The sequence below is a fragment of the Adiantum capillus-veneris genome, chromosome 1 (genome assembly GCF_014529385.1).
Source record: "Adiantum capillus-veneris isolate H3 chromosome 1, ASM1452938v2, whole genome shotgun sequence".
Taxonomy (NCBI): domain Eukaryota; kingdom Viridiplantae; phylum Streptophyta; class Polypodiopsida; order Polypodiales; family Pteridaceae; genus Adiantum; species Adiantum capillus-veneris.
Window position 1 is genome coordinate 169,773,581 of NC_140931.1, and position 16,769 is coordinate 169,790,349.

General features: G+C 40.0%; 1 protein-coding gene across 1 annotated transcript; it reads right to left on the bottom strand.

The window, feature by feature from the left end:
* Positions 1 to 14,309: 14,309 nt before the first annotated feature.
* LOC147466003 (uncharacterized) lies at positions 14,310 to 16,568 on the bottom strand. Its single transcript, XM_086504068.1, has one exon. It carries the CDS (start codon positions 16,566 to 16,568, stop codon positions 14,310 to 14,312), a length of 2,259 nt encoding a protein of 752 aa, XP_086360194.1.
* Positions 16,569 to 16,769: the final 201 nt, after the last annotated feature.

Below are 16,769 nucleotides of genomic sequence, written 5' to 3' on the forward strand. Positions count from 1 at the left end.
AGCCCTAGCTCACCTAACGTCAAAGGACCTTTACACTAACTATTGGAGGTCTTCAATAAAGCTAACCCTAAGGTTTTTATGCTCCATTGGTTAGCCTTGCTCTTTGATAGACCATCTCTCATTTGGGCCCCTTTACCATTGGCCGCGTGTTGAGATAGATCTATAAGCACATGTCTATATCTTAACCCTTGGTCCCATTTATTTTCCCACATTAAATGATCAATTTAATATGAGAAAATCATTTGGGTTGGTTAGATATTAGATCTTATGACATTACCTCTCTCTTGAAATCATAGTCGTCCTCGACTATGAGGTAGAGGAGATAAAGCCTTAGTCATTAGTCAATCTTACTTAGCCGGTAGAGGATCCCTTTCCACCCTACGACATCTTTCCAAGATGGATGACCAATCCATTTGGTGCTTGGAAGACATAGCTACCGCAAGCATGTCTGCTCTTTATTCCTTTTCATTCTCCCAAAGGAGAGTGACAAATTCTACTTTGTGTTTGAGAGACGTCGTCATCACAAACATGATTCTAAGCATGCATACTATTTAAATTTGTGCACAATTAAAAAGAGAACTAGTCTTATAAGACAAAAAAATGGGTCATTTAAAAGAAATTTGTACATTTGCTTACTCTAATGTAGCCTTGTAAGCATTGACAAGGTTCATACTATCCTTAAGCTGTATTCCTTGCATCCATCTAGCATCTTCAAAAGGATAATTTTTGAACTTAATAAGATACCGTCGGAGTACCTTGTCTTCATGCCGAAGGATAACTTCCGGTTGTACCACCTCTTCTTGGTCTTCAACTTCGAGAGGGTCTTCAATAATTGGTTCACTTCGTGGCTCTCCTTTGTAGGGCTTGAGTAGGCTCACATGAAACGCATTGCGTATGAGCCAATGGTTGGGTAACTTGAGTTGGTACGTCATCTCATTGATAGGCTTCAAGATTTGGAAAGGACCATAGTATCTATTTGCTAGCTTAGCATAATACTTTTGATGGCTTGTAGGATTTTTTCCCGTCGCTTGCCTTAATCGAGCGTTAGGAAACTAAAGTAAGACTCAATCATTTTCTTTGAAAGTTAAGGCCCTTCTGTGCTTATCAACAGCAACTTTTTGCCTTTGTTGAGAGAGGGATACAGCCTCCTTAATCTTTTGAAAAGATTCTTGTAGGTCATGGCTATACTCATCGGCAGCAAAGATCTTCCCATGTACTTTGAGTAGCAAGGGACTTTTAGGTCTTCCCTCAATGATCTCAAAAGGTGCTTTTTCCATAGAAGTATGTACAGTATTATTGTAGGCATACTCTACAAGAGGTAAGTACTTTTTCCATTGTGAGCGTTCATCTACTTCTATAACATAAGTCTTTAGTAGATCAAGTGTCGTAAGATTGGCTATCTCAATTTGGCCATCGGTTTGTGTGTGATAGGCCAAAGAGAAATTCAATATTGTTCCTAGATTTTTAAAGAGACCCTTCCAAAAATTACTGGTTTAGGGATATGTTCTTTCCTAGCTTATTGTATGCAATGTTAAATTAAACAAACTTGAATTAAAATGTGACCTACCCCCACAATTTCCTCTTCATTGATCCGTGAGTTGGCCGGTACTTGGTCGTCCATGGGAGCTTTCCCTTTCCCATTCGTGTTGCTTGTCCCCGCCTCGCGGTCGTGGGAACCACCGAAACGAGTTCTCTTTACCTGGGCCATTTTATACTCACTACTTAATTGACAACTTGGAAAAAGAGAGCTAACATGCGAGAGTAACATACGACCAAAATGACATATTAATTTCAATAAGCAAATTCCTCTTTATGAGAGGTTTGATGGGAATTGGCCCTTTAATTATTTGGCCTAGATAGCTAAGAATTACAGGTTTCTTCTCAATCTATTTACTAGAGATGAATTCGGCATGCTTAATCACTTCCTAATGCAAGTAAAGGTTTGCACATTTACCGTATACATAGGTGAAAGGGTTTCTTCCTTCCTAGTGATTAATGATGGATTAATTTCACTAATTATATCCTAATCTATGAGCTAATTGATTCTAATTTAGTTGTTTAAACATTGGTGGGGCAATAGAAAGCAGTTGTAAAATCTCTACCTCAATGCCGACTTGTTCTTAATTACAATGGCGGCTAGCGGTTGATTCCTTAATCATGCATTAATCTATGATTAAGAGAGACTAATTGCTTGCATAATTACCAATTAGATTAAGATTTATGCAATAGATCATGGATACGGAGAATTAGAGAGTATCTAAAGAGTATTTTGACTACGAATATGCGTACTAGATGCGGAATTAAGAGGATAATAGAGAGGAAATTACAACAAGCATGAATTAAATCAAGAATTACCGGGGTTACGGCTGAATTTCTCTCAAAATTCTGATGCAAGGGCCTCCTTGAGATGAGAAACGGGCAGCACTTTCCTCCTTAGCTCTTCTTCCAAAGACTATGTCCGCCGGCAGCACCTCCCCAAGGTATGTGTGTGTGTAGGAGTGTGTGTGTGTGTGTGTACTCAGTGTGTGAGTGAGCATATATGTGTGTGTGTGTGTGTGTGAGCACACTCTTACATAGGCTCTCCCAAGCTGAAAATCGAACCATGCTGCTAAATATATCTGAGGGAGTACTCACCTCATGCAAGGCAACTCAGTTACAGGCTTACCAAGTGTCCAGTTAACTTAGTCTAACTAACTCTCACACTCTCTCTCAATCATGGCAAGTCTCCCACAAGCCCCTAGAGGTGTGAGAGTGCTCCCTAGCTGCCAAACTCAGTCTGCAATGGCCTGGAGCCAGTTCCCACACAGCCCCCGAGTCCCGGTGCCTCCCCGCACAACTTTAGGAAAATTTAATTTTAACCTAAGATGGGCAATACGAATAAGAATTTAATGCCGGAATTTTCTATACTAAACTCTAACTAAGGTGTATTAACCTGGGTACCTGCCATATTTAGCAGCCCTCGATGTCCGAAAATGCATTTTTTTCAAATTTGGGGTGCGGGTGCAGTTTTTCAAGACGATCAAAACTGACGGGTCGGGTGACCAAAAACTTACTATTTTTGGAAATTTCCACAAAAAATATTTTAATTCACTTTTGGAAGCTTTATGACATTCTAAACATCATGGCATCGACAGATTTTGGAAAACTGCTAAAAATAGTAACTTTCTCCATTATGATTGTTTCATGGTACAATGGTGTTCTTTTAGCTCGGGGTTGGAGACCTTACAAAAGTTGTGTCAGCCGTTACAATATCTCCCATCTCGAAAGCTTGAATGTCCAACTTGGTGGCCAGCTCCAATGATATGAAGTTGTGAGTAGAGCCAGGGTCAAACAAGATCAAAGAATCATGCTCTCTTACCTTTCCCTAAGCATAAGAAAGTGATGATCCTTTGCAATGAGCATCCTCTTTTGGAGCTTCGATGGTGGAAGCCCTAGGAGTCTCATCGTGAGCATTCTTCTTGGGGCAAGAAAAATAGCCATGTCCTTGCTCCCCACACTTGAAACACTTACAGTCCTTGCCAAAAGCTTCAAGATCTTCAGGAGACAGTTTGTTTTTGACTTTGTAAACTCCCTTCTCCTTGGACCGATTGTTGTTGTTGTTGTTGGAAGTGCCTTGGGAAGAATTTTGAGCATTGATTTTTCCCTTTGCATCATTTTTATCTTTGTTTTCCATGGGCTTAACATTTCGTCTAGCCCCTTGTTGGAAATTGATGCGTGAAGCAACCATGGTGCGATATATTACTTCGGTAACAGAACCAGGTCATTGAGAGTTGACATATTCGGCCATCTCTTCAGGTAATCCCGCACAAAATTGTTGCTTTTGCTCGAAGAAGTCTATCTTTTGGAAGATAGTAGCCATGAGATATAAATCCCAAAACTTGTCTATATACTTATTGATAGACTCGAGAGAAGCTTCAAGCTGCACCATTTGGTGATCACTTTGTCCTTTGCATCGCTTGCAAGGAATTGCTTCATGATGGAAACTCATAGAGTTTTCCATGTCTTTGGGGCTTCGCTATTGCCATGAAGGCTACCCCACCATTGACGAGCTGATTTTTGGGAGTGCATAGCTACAAGGCATAACTTGGAGGACTCTGTGAAGCCCTCGTCTCCAAAGGCCGCATCAAATTGTTGGATGAAGGCCAACACTTTGTTGGTAGCATTAAAGGTGCCATTATAGGTGAGAAAAGAGATACTCTTTCCTCCCTCCTTGAACTTCTTTAGCTTTTGTGACCTTCGCCTTGCAGGGTATGATTTGTGATGTCCTCCCCTCCTGTATTCTCTAGGAGAATAGCTATAGCTTTCTTCGGAAGAGAAGGAAGGTGAAGAAGAAGGAGAAATGGGTGACCTCTTTCTAGACCTTTTCTTCCTTTGTTTCCTCTCTTCCCTTTCCGAATGACGAGGACAAGGACTGTGTATTGATCTTTTTCTCTTGGGAGGAGTGGGGGATCCTCTCGTACGGAAGAGAGTCTTTTTTGGGGGCGCCTCCTAAGCTCTCTCTCCTCTTGGGGAGGAAGGGAAATTCCATAAGCGCAAAGTTTTTGAGTAAATTCGGCTTGCAAAGTAGGGTTGCCCATAGCTTGCTACAATCTAGTAACGAGATAATTAACAAACATGGGGGCATCATCATTAGCACCTTCATGTGAAAAATCAAAGCTATCAATGTTCATTCTACTCTCTTAGATATTGTCAGCCGTGTTCACAAAATTTTTGTACGTACTTAGTGTTTGCTTTGGCAATTCAAAACCTTAGTTGCCACTGCTCGCAACCTTTGAAATTGGCACTTAAGTATCTACACCCACGGCTCAAAGTGGTTAATAATAGAGAGCAGTGGAGTGCGTCTAATATTACAGAATTTCAAGGGCTAGTTCCTTTTGGACTTCTTATGGCTCAATAATGGTAAAGCCGTAGGCAAGTCTAAAAAGACCCCATTATTAAGTTCAAAGCTCCTGAGGTGTGCACCATATTCCACATAGTGGGCTCAACAAAACCGATAATAGATACGAGTTCCACTTACCCTTATATAATTAACAAAATCAATCATACTTAAGTACCTCTCTTCTTAAGCAAGAAAAGAGAAACCAAATGCTCTGATAACAATGTAATGGAATTGGCCTATTAACTTGAGAGTAGCGAAAATAAGAGAGAGTACTTTTGTGAAATTACTTTGTGAGCATAGTGGGTGAACATAATTGATTTAGCAACATAAACATAGCATTTAGTTAACTTGGCATGAACAATAATTTTGCAAGAGAGAGAATTTAGAGAACATGACAACAGTGGAGGACCGGATTTATGTGGAGTTGGTCCCCCCTCTAATAGGCATTTGTATTATGATTTCTCCCATTACAAGAGACTTGTTACAATACAATCTTTGTGTTCCTTGTGACCTAGGTGATGCAATGAAGATGAAAAGCTTCATGCACCACAAGCATAACCTAAACTTTGTGGAAAGATTTAACTATCCCAAGCCTCGGTCCCAAGACCTCAAACACCTTCAAAGGTGGAGAGAGATAGCAGGGAATGAGGGTAGGGAAGAGGAAGAAGAAACATTTCATAGGAGAAAGAAGTAGTCCATCACTTATCATCACTCTTCTTGCTAGCATACATAATAGCATAGTAATGAAGATGGAGAAGATGGCAAGCTTAAGCATTGAAGCATGGCTTTTCGTTGGATTTGCATTCCATAGCCAAGAGTGTTGGTGTAGGCTCTCTACTTGCTTGGAGAAGGAGAGGGAGCTCTTGCACTTTGCACTTCACACAATGAGGGTGTGTGTGTGTGTGCTTGTGTGTGTGCGTGGGAGAATATACCCCTCAAGCATGCCCCCTACTTGCTTTGGTTGACCCCCCCCCCCCCCCCCCCCCCCCCCCCCCTTGTAGCTCATGCTTGAAGCTCATTGGACCCCTCAGGCCTAGCCAATCACAAGCAGGAGTCTTACCAAGCAGGCATACTAGTCTTGGGACCAGTGTCCCCCTTTCCCCTTTGGGAGAGAGAGGACTTGATAAATGCAAACACAATTAATTAAATCTTTTTAATTATCATTGGACCCCTTTGGTGGCCAACCAATAGGCTTCAGGCACACCATGAGGACAACATGAGGAGGAACTTGACAAGTGTCCCTTTTTCTTTCCTTGTACCAAGCATGTCTTGTGTGAGTGTGAGTGTGTGTGTTCTCTCTCATTCCCCCTCTTATAGGGCTTGCGCCCTCCTTGTAGGGATTAGTGTTGACTTTTGCACACCTCAAGCTATTCAACTTTGGACCCAGTTCCCACCACAAGCTTGGCCCTTCAACCCCTCAAGCTTGGGTCGGGTTCCTTGAACGTCGCCTTCCAAGTCTTCTAAATAACGTTCAAGTAACCCAACAATCCCCTAACTAGCCTAGACTTGCACTAATCTGCCATAATTGTGCGGCTTTCAAACCTGTTTATCAATTTTCTAATTATGCGTTCGTATTTTCCTTACGTTACTATGCTTCGTAGTCCAACTCTCTAATATGCAAGATTACTCATGTATGCTTTCCAAACATGCTATTTAGGGTTAAAATCTGAGTTCCCATATACATTTTTAATGGAATTTTTACCAAAATTCATCAGCATGCAATCATTTATGCATTTACTTGACCGCTAGAGTTCAAAACTACACTTCAGAACTCACAAAACGAATCAATCACTTACTGGACTTCAAATTATTGAACATTGCAACTAGAATCACTGAACAGTTTTGCAAATTTTCCAATTAAAAACACCAAAATAATCTTGTAAAATGTAAATTTTTATTGAAATGCCAAAAACTGTCAATGATTCAATTTCTCTTCCCAAATGCCACTAACCATGCAAAAATATGTATCATTTCATTTCCAAGTATGCTTTTAATGCAGATACATCTTCAAACGATCAGATTTGTTCTCAATTATGAAACTAGCAATGCAAATAATGAAAGTAGCAATACTTCTTTCTAGTTTTATGAACTTGTTTGGAAATCAATAAAAAGACTAACCAGTGAATTTTAACTTTTGATTTCGTGTATTTTGCTTTCCATCTCCGTCCGAATTCGAGCAGCGGCTCCTCTCACTTGAAAGTGAGTCACTCCGCGGCAAGATTTTGAATTCGTTTACCAAATTTCACTCTCTTTCTCTCACTAGCTCAGCAAGGTCTTCACTCTCTATCCATTTCACTACACACAGTCCCTTTTTCTCTCTCTGGCGTCCTGCAACTAGTTGCCTTTTCCCTCTTTCTCTTGCTCTGGATTTACTACAGAGAATTCATTTTTTTTCTCTCTCTCTCTCTCTCTCTCCTAAACTTCAGCGCCATGCTCATGAAGGCAAAGAATAACACACAAACTCGCAGTCATTCTCAAGGAAATTAGCGTACACAGACTATGACAGTGTTCTCTCTCTTTTTAACGATTCCTACACACTCACAGATTCGGCCCAATCTCTCCTTTCTTTTCTGAGTACCCGGAAACCTCTCTCTCTCCTGCTTATGATGTAAGTATTGCTTCTCTCTCTCTCTACCTGTGTAGGTAGCGCTATCTTATGCAGCCAAGGATTAATACACACACACAGACAAACGGATTAATACACACACAAATGGTTGAAAACGCAATCTCTCTCTTCTCTAAACTTCAGCGCTACCCATCTCTCTCTCTCTAACTCTGTTCAGCGCTATATTATGCAGCCAAGGATTAATACACAGATGACCTCCTCAAGCCGTTCAATACACACACAGTCAAGCAACCGAAATCTCTTTCTCCTTCTTTCTCTCTCTAAGAAAAACCAGCGCTATACTCTCTCTCTCCTTCTCCTATCTGGAGCGCCCCCTTCAGGCTCCCCTTCTGGCAAGAAAATGCTAACCAACTAACTCCCCTCTGCTCGCGACTCTCCACTCCTCCAGGAGACCCCACCTCCCACTGGTTTTTTTCGTAACAGTTTTCGACCTGCTCAATAATCATAAAAAAACTTTATTGTAAATGAGTACCCATAAGTCCTTATTCCCACTACACACAAAAAGTTATTCTCGAAATCTTGTCCGGCAATCGCAACTCGGCTCTCATCGACTCAGCCCTTCCTGGCGTCCCTCAAACTCTCTCGTGACTTAGGCTGGCTCGTGCCTCCTGTACTCGGCCTCTTTCAGGTTTCTTCTCATCTTTAGTTCAACTCTCATCTACTAAATCTTTAAGGTCTCTTGGGATAGTTTCCTAGGATGTTAAAACTCTTTTCTTTTCTCACCTCGACTTACTGCAGAGCAGGGCTCGCCTTTCCTCTAACTCTCAACCCGCTCGGCAAGGAAACCTAAAACCCTTGTTCACAGCTCGTCTCTCTCTCTCATTATCTGCCCCAAAAGAAAGTTGGCTTCTTTCACGTTCTCTCTCTCTCCTACACTTCATACTCAGTAACCTTGCGGCACACAGTCCTCTCTGTCAATATTGCACTTATGCTTGACACTTTAATTATAAGCTTCCCGCAAAACAATGACCAATCATTCAAATTTCAATGGCAGTTATATGCAACAGTCATAAAATCATACTAAACAAGCATTATGATGCAGTGATTTACATGCATATGCTCCTAATATGCCCATGCAGGTTCCCAAATTAATGTCAAAAGTTTACAATTTTGGTGTAGATTGATGGGTCTACATTCCCCCCACACTAAAATTTGAAGTCGTCCTCGACGAAAAAGTAAATAACTTGGACATTGCCAAAAACTTCTTGACTTGCTGCAACATTTCCAGCTTGGCAGCCACACTTTGAAAAATAACTGGCTCCTCTCCTTAACTGCGAACGCCCTCGTGAGCATAAAATCTGAAACACATGACACTAACACCAATAGTCTGTCCATTTTTTACTTATGGTAAAACAAGAATTTGTTTCAATCAATAAAACCGTTAATTAGTCAATCAGTGACAACTCAGTGACAAATTAATAAACACTAGACATAGTTATATAAACATGTTGGGCCCAGAAAACGTATATACCCTCACTAACTAGCATTTACAAGGATTTAAAAATCACAAACCTAAACCTCACCAGTAGCAACTAAAATTAATAATATGGTGACTAGTTAATGGAATAACTATAAACCGCCCTAGGCAAGACCATAAATTTATTACTGTTTAATAGCAAGAACGACGCCCCTCCATGGCGCTAGAGCTCTATAGAGGTAAACCAATTAAGCCCTGTATTATAGAAACTATACAGTATTCACATCTAAGTGGAAGTCATCGCCTTTATTTCATTTCCCTTCTTTTGAATTCCCAAGTTTTTTTTTTTTTTCATGCATTCTTTTTCTTGTTTTTGTTTGTATTTTGATTTTTATAGTAAGCCACATCAGACTTGATTGTTTTTTTTTTTCCGCACACATTCCACTCTCATTGCTGCGTCGAGCAGGAATTATTAGCACTTACACTTCCACCCCGTACAAAACCTGGCTACGGCTCGTGGCTCTGTCACTAGAGACAAAGTGGACCCACCCGCCTACCAAACTTGTACGGCGACGGTCACACAACATATAACATATAAGTTTTGTTTTATTCTTCCCTTGGCTCATCACTAGTGTAAATTAACTAGCATACCGGCCATAATCTAGAGTTTAAAGGTCTATACTCCCAACCACAGAGACCTACATCACTTCTAAGGGATCGTTAGATCACCATTAAGAGCATAAATATATTGCCCAAAACTAGTTTAGCTAAAGTGATTCTATTAATAATCACCTTTACTACCTTTCTCAGCCACTAACAGCTTGGTCACCGGTCAGTGATTGCTAAGTCTAGATAAAGGAAAGTTAAAAAGAACATATAAACCCCCTAGGCTAACAAGTCTAATATAACTATGAATAGTGTTGTACTAACTTGTCACTGACACATCTATTACAGCAAGCACACAAATAATCAAAATTAAATAACTGAACAGTATTAGTAGAAGTAAACCACCTGGTTAATCTGCTTGAAAATGCTCCACTTTAGAGCTACTTACCCAGAAATAGCTCTGACAGTCAGCTTTAATTTGTAACAGGTACTTCTTCGCAAAATTGCTCGGTTCTGCAAAAAGATTAGACTACACTCCCCCTAAAGGAATGTAGATATCCTACTCCTAATTTTGATGGGTTTTTGTTTTAGTTGTTTTGTTTTTGTTGTTGTTTTTCGTTTTTAGTGTTTTGTTTGAATAAAAGAGAAAATCAAGCATAAAAGAAATGATTCTTTTTGGACTTTGTGAGACTTTTTAATTAAATTTTTTTTTTAAATGTTTTTGTGATTTTGTTTTTGTTTTTGTTTGTTTGTTTTTGTTTTTATTATTTTTTATTATTTATTTTTTTTATTATTATTTTTTTTAACCTCTTTCTACATATTACGAAATAGTGCAGGTGCATTGGCTAAGCCAAAAGGTTTTGCACGCTGAAGACCCCCTCCATAGGGTAAAGCCTGGCCATATTGGATTGCCGCATGCTGCCTAGGCAACAACACATGATATAATCCCCTAGGTAAACCCAAGGGTACCCCCTCATCCTCATCATCAAGAGTAATAAACTCCAAATCTTCGAGGGGGTCAGCCATGATGTCCTCATCTAAGACGGGAAACATCTCCATGAATGCTACAGGGTCATTTTTACAAAAATACCCGAAGAGCGTAATCTAAAACCGTAAATAGTCCCAATCATGCACCTCTAAATCAAAACCCATGGCCCACCATCTTAATAGCCATTCTACTTCATATAAATCTTCAATCATGCACACAATAGTCTCTATGCCTAACCCACGGACGAAAGGTCTAAACACAGCAAACAAATAGTCTAGAGATGTTTCCATGACTCACCAAGTAGATGGACTGGAATGGGTGTGGTGGTGGACGAGGCGAGAATTCCTGCCATAGAATAACCCTTGTTAACACGCATTCCAAAACAAGTATGAAATAAACAAATTGCTACTACAACTACAACGCCCTTTTTTTTCTTTCTTTTTTTTTTTTTAATGGTTTTACCCTTATGTCATTTTTTTCTTTTTTTAAAAAAAATAGAAAACTACGTGAAATAATGTTTCACTCTCAGACAATTGACTTTAAAAGGATCGAATGCTTTGTCAATGTCCTGAACTAACAAGGACCCATTAGTGAAGGTCCGAAGTATGTTAAAAGGGCCTAGCCATCGTATCTGCAGTTTCCCAGGAAATTTATAGTAACGGCTATCATAAATTAACACCTTATCATCTTTTTTAAATTTCCGAACTTTAATATGGCGATCATGCCAAGCTTTACGTCGCTTTTGCATAGCCTCAAGACTTTGTAAGGCTAGCAAGCGCATCTCGTCGAGTTTAGTCAAGGTAAATAGCCTATCTTTTAAAGACTCCTCCTCACCAAGTCTAGTAGATAAGGCAACCCTTAACGTTGGAATCTCCTTTTCGATTGGGAATATGGCTTCAACACCATAAACTAAAGTGAAGGGTGTATTTTGTGTTGTTACCTTAAAAGTGGTGCGATAAGCCCATAATGCCTCTGGTAATCGTTCATCCCAATCACGGCGGTTATCGGCTACCGTTTTTGTTAAAATGTTACCCAGAATTCTGTTGGTAACTTCCACTTGCCCATTCGCACGTGGATAATAAGGTGTAGACTTTCGATGTTTAATTTTATAGAGCTCGGTCAATTCCCTAATAGTGTCGTTGAGGAAATGAGATCCTCTATCGCTAACCAGCTCCAATGGACAGCCAAATCTTGTAATGATATCCTCATAGAGGAGCTTAGCCACATCTAAGGCTCTATCAGTTTTCAGAGGCTTAGCTTCAACCCACTTGGTAACATAGTCTGTACAGACCAAAATATATCGATTAGAACGATATCGGGATGGACGATCTATAGGTCCTACAAAATCTATTCCCCATTTCTCAAATGGTTTCAACGCTAGTATTGGTGTTAACGGCATTGCATATTGAGCAGTGGGTCGACCCACTCGCTGACATTTGTCACACTTTTTACAATGTGCAAGGGAATCCTTATAAACAGTCGGCCACCAATATCCTGCCATCAATACTTTTCTTGCAGTCAATTCCCCTGCAAAATGGCCTCCACAAGGCTCATCATGTAATGCCTTTAAAATTTGATAAATCTCATCCTCTCTTAAGCATCGTCTATAGATTTGTTCACGATGAAAATAGCGATATAAGAAACCCCCCATTAATGAATAATGACGAGCTTGAAGAAGTAGTTTCTTCTTTTCATGCTTAGTCGCTTTATGAGGATATTCAGACGTGCTAAGGAAGTTAGCTATATCGGCATACCAAGGTAGCTCACTTTCGACCAAAAACAGGTTAGCATCGGGTAAGTTATCATCAACTCCCCTCTCTGTATCATCAGTGAGTAATCTAGAAAGATGGTCAGCTAACACATGCGACTTGCCTGGTCGTACAACTACCTCAAAGTCAAATTCTTGTAAAAGTAACATCCATCAGATCACTCTCCCAGAAATATCTGGTTTATTTAACAAGTATTTCAATGCAGCATGATCCACATAAAATACAAAATGATTTCCCAATAGATAATGTCAAAATTTATCGACAGAGAAAACCATAGACAGGCATTCTTTTTCGGTTGTAGTGTAATTATGCTCAGGGTAGCTTAAGACCCTACTAGCATAGTAGATTGGATGATCAACCCTCTTGTCATCAGCTTGACATAATACAGCCCCAACTGTTGTATGTGATGCATCAGCATGGATATGAAATTCTTTTGTCCAATCAGGACTTACTAGAATTGGCGCTTTTATCAACCGGTCTTTAATATCCTCAAATGCAACTTGACATTTGTCAGTCCACACATAACCCATATCCTTTTTTAGTAAATTTGTCAGAGGACCTACAATTGAAGCAAAGTTCAAAATGAACCTCCTATAGTAATTTGCATGCCCTAGAAATCCTCGCAGTTGACGAATGTTCTGAGGTACTGGCAAATCTTTGATTTTACTAACCTTACTCTCATCTACCGTAATGCCATCTCGCGAGACAACATGCCCCAATAGTATCCCTTTGGTTATCCCAAAGACACACTTCTCAGGGTTTAAAGAAATGCCCATTTCAATACTACGTTCAAACACTAAGGCCAATTTCTCAGGCATGTCCTCTTCAGTTCCTTGTACTGAAAAATCATCTAAGAAAATCTCCATCCATTTTTGTAGAAAATCTTGATAAGCTGCAATCATAACACGTTGGAATGTGGCCGGGGCATTACACAGCCCAAATGGCATAACCCGATAAGCAAATGTTCCCCATTCAGTAGTAAAAGTAGTTTTTGACTGATCATCTTCATGTATTTGAATCTGATTATAGCCACTGAACCCATCCATAAAGGAATAAAGGACATACCCGGCAACACGATCCAAAACTTGATCGGTAAAGGGCAAAGGGAAATGATCTTTCTTAGTTTTCCCATTGAGTTTTCTATAGTCCATGCAGATACGGATTTTCTTATTTTTCTTGGGTACTACCACAATTGGGGAAACCCAATCACTGTAAGCAACCGCATAGATAAATCCCACCTCCAAGAGTTTCATTATTTTTGCCTTTACCAATTCAGCATAAACAGGATTGGTGCGACGCTGACGTTGACAAATAGGTCGAGTCCCATGTTCTAAATCGATATAGTGTTGACATAGTTTAGGCTTGACTCCTCGTAAGTCTTTATACGACCATGCAAAAGCATGTTGATACTTTGTAAGTACTTCTTTGAAACTCTCCAACACTTTTCCTTTTAATTGGCTTCCCAATGTCAAAAATTTTCCTTCTGACACTTCCCATTGAACAGTTGAATTATCTTTCGATAATACAAAGGAAGATTGTGTTCGTGGCATAGCCCTGATTAGAGGGTGTTTGTCCTCCTTATAAACAACATTTTCAAGTAAATTGTGTTTATTTATAAGAGATTCAGACTGTTCCTTTTTAATCTTTGTATCACTCATAACAGCCACTGATTGTGTCCCACAATAGGGTACAATCGCAGTTTCATAAGTCCTGGTTGGCAAACCCTCTATATTTACCATATAGGTATCTAGTGTTACTTCAGACATGGAAGAGTTCTCAGTGTGGAATTCTGAGACGTCCGTGATTCCATATTCCTCTGGCTGTTCTTCCATACCTTCCTGTTCATAATAATTTTCCCATTGCTTCAATAATTCTTTGCTATGCTTAGCCTATAAAATAGCTTGGCCTTTTTCTCTTTCTAGTCGGGCTATTTTTTGTAGCACTTGAGCCATAGCTTCATCTGCTAACTCACGCTCTTTTAATAATTGTTCCCAGATAGCGTTTACTTCTGCTAATGCACTAGACTATCCTTCAGACTTATCCGTATTCTTTAAGTCATCCTCCAGAGTTATATTAAAACAATTAGCCAAACACTCATCTGAGGTGGACATCCATTGTGCAATGTCCTTGTCAAAATCATAACCCGAAGAATAATGAACTTCATATTCACCCATTCCTAGGTGACGGGCATAATTACCAACACTCTCTGATGTGGAGATTGTCCCAGTGGAATCATCCTCTATCCGCATATGGTAACCATTGTGCAGAAATCGAGAATATTTATCCGCATCTAATGAGAAGCGTTGTTTAATTGCTTCTTCCTCCTCTAATTTATCGCCGCTATAATCTGTGTTGTCTTCTGTTTCTGACACAGTCGATTTCTTATACTCCCGCAAAAATTGTTTAGAGACAACTCGCAATTCTACTCTATCGTCGCGAGGACCAATAGTGATCACTCCTTTATGCCAACTTTGCACACACCTAGCTTGAACAAGCCAAGGTCGTCCTAACAATATTGGGAAAGAGGCTCCATACGAATGTGGTCGGACTATCAAGTAGCTCACATGGAATTCTAGTCCCGCCACTATGGTCTTGATCCCTTGTAAAATCCCTAAGGGTTTTACACGTCGTTGATCAGCCAAGCGTAGAATAATGTTCGTAGGTTCGACTTGTTTCAATCCCAACTCCCCCATAGTTTGCTCAGTCATTAAACTGACTGCTGCTCCACCATCTAATTGCACTCCCGTCACACTATGGCTTCCTATTTCCAAGGAAATAGTAGGCGCTTCTAGATCCATAAACATATCTACTACTTGAACTCCTTTTTCTTTAATTGGCTCTGTCATTTTAGAGCTTCTTCTCTTCCCTCTCCTATGTACGAGCTTATGATATAATTGCTTCTTACAAAGAGGAGATATCTCTACTAAAGTGGTCAAGTCCAATGATATTTTACAATCTTTCATAGACTCCCATAAATTAAAGATATCTGGTACACTCTTTCTGTGTACTATAGATGTTTGTAATCTTTCTGGAAAAGGTGCTATACCTTTTTTAATTTCTTCCTTTTCTTGTAGCTTAAAAACAATCGGTGATTCATCAGCAGAATGATCCTCCGATGCTTCTTCAGGAGATTCTACAAACTCTTTTATAGAAGAGTTATCAACTTTCTTATTCGCATTCGGAACAATAAACCCTTTATCATGGTCCATCTTTTGAGATCGAGTAACTACCCCAACCATCACAGGTTCTTTAGCAAAAGTCACTCTCCTTGATTTTCGTTTAAGAGGGAATGCATCTTGCAGTTGTTCAACCTCTACTAAATTGGCAGAAGTACCAGTACCCTCATCGACCTTCTGTTTCCCTTTGTCATTTTTCAATGAAGTTACCCGTTTTGGGCATACATCTTCATAATGACCCTCCTCGCTACATATGCGACATAATGGTATATAATCTTGATTTTTTCGAGGATTAGGGCAATAGGGAGCTATATGCCCTTCCTGTTGACAATTATAGCATACCACAGGGCTAGTTGGCCCCATATTTGGGTTAGTATATCGAAAATTATTCCGGCGAAATGGAGGTTTATACGGAGAATTTCTCCTCGTTTGTCCTTGTAACCTTGGCGTAGGTGGTATCCCCTGTGTTGGTAACCCTTGCCTTTCTTGTTGTAATTGCTGCTGATATGTTTCTGGCAGGCCCCTTTGCATAAAAGGTTGAGGTGGTGGACCTATCTCATAAGTCATATTGCTCCTATCCATAAAGTTATAATTAGTTTGCATAGCCTTTACTTGTCGGCGCTCATACGCTTGCTTTACAAAGCAATTGTCTTCCACATGATTGTTTTTTAGACAAAAGGTACAAAACAGTGTACGTACTTGGTCCGGCACTACCCTTGATGCAGTTGGACATTCAGTTGCCAAATGGCCGTAACCGTTGCACTTCCCACACCACACATTGGATCTCATTGGAGGTGCACTCATAGACGGGCCTGCTGCTTGTTGAGCTATAGCATATACTTCTTTCGTTTGAGGCCTTAAAGCACTCAAAATTTCTTCTTTTAATTTTCCAACTGTGACTGTCATTAATTGGACTACCCTCTCTTCTGTGAGAGCTGGTGGTGGTGGTGTACCAGTCTGCAGCATGTATGCTGGAGCTGTCATATATGGATTTGGAGTATAATAAGGAGTTTGATTTGTATTTACCACCACTTGTGGTGGTGTACCTCCATAACCAGATAAAGGCTCTTGAGTTCTTGGAATCGGTATAGTGGGAGAAGTAACCATACTAGGTCCACTAAACAATTCTCTTCTCCTCTGTTGGCTTAATTGCACCTCTTCCCAATTTCTAGCTTCTTGTTTAGCAGCTGTTAAGTCTGTCAGTCTTCTTAAACTCACATATTGTTGAGCGTTCGGATCTCGCAAGCCATCTATAAGTCTACATTTTTTAGTATCCTCATTGGGTGCTGTATTTCCCATCTTTCTTAC

What these genes read in the sequence shown, in the direction of transcription:
- LOC147466003 (XM_086504068.1), bottom strand. Translation starts at nt 16,568, where the DNA reads ATGGTTACTTCTCCCACTATACCGATTCCAAGAACTCAAGAGCCTTTA.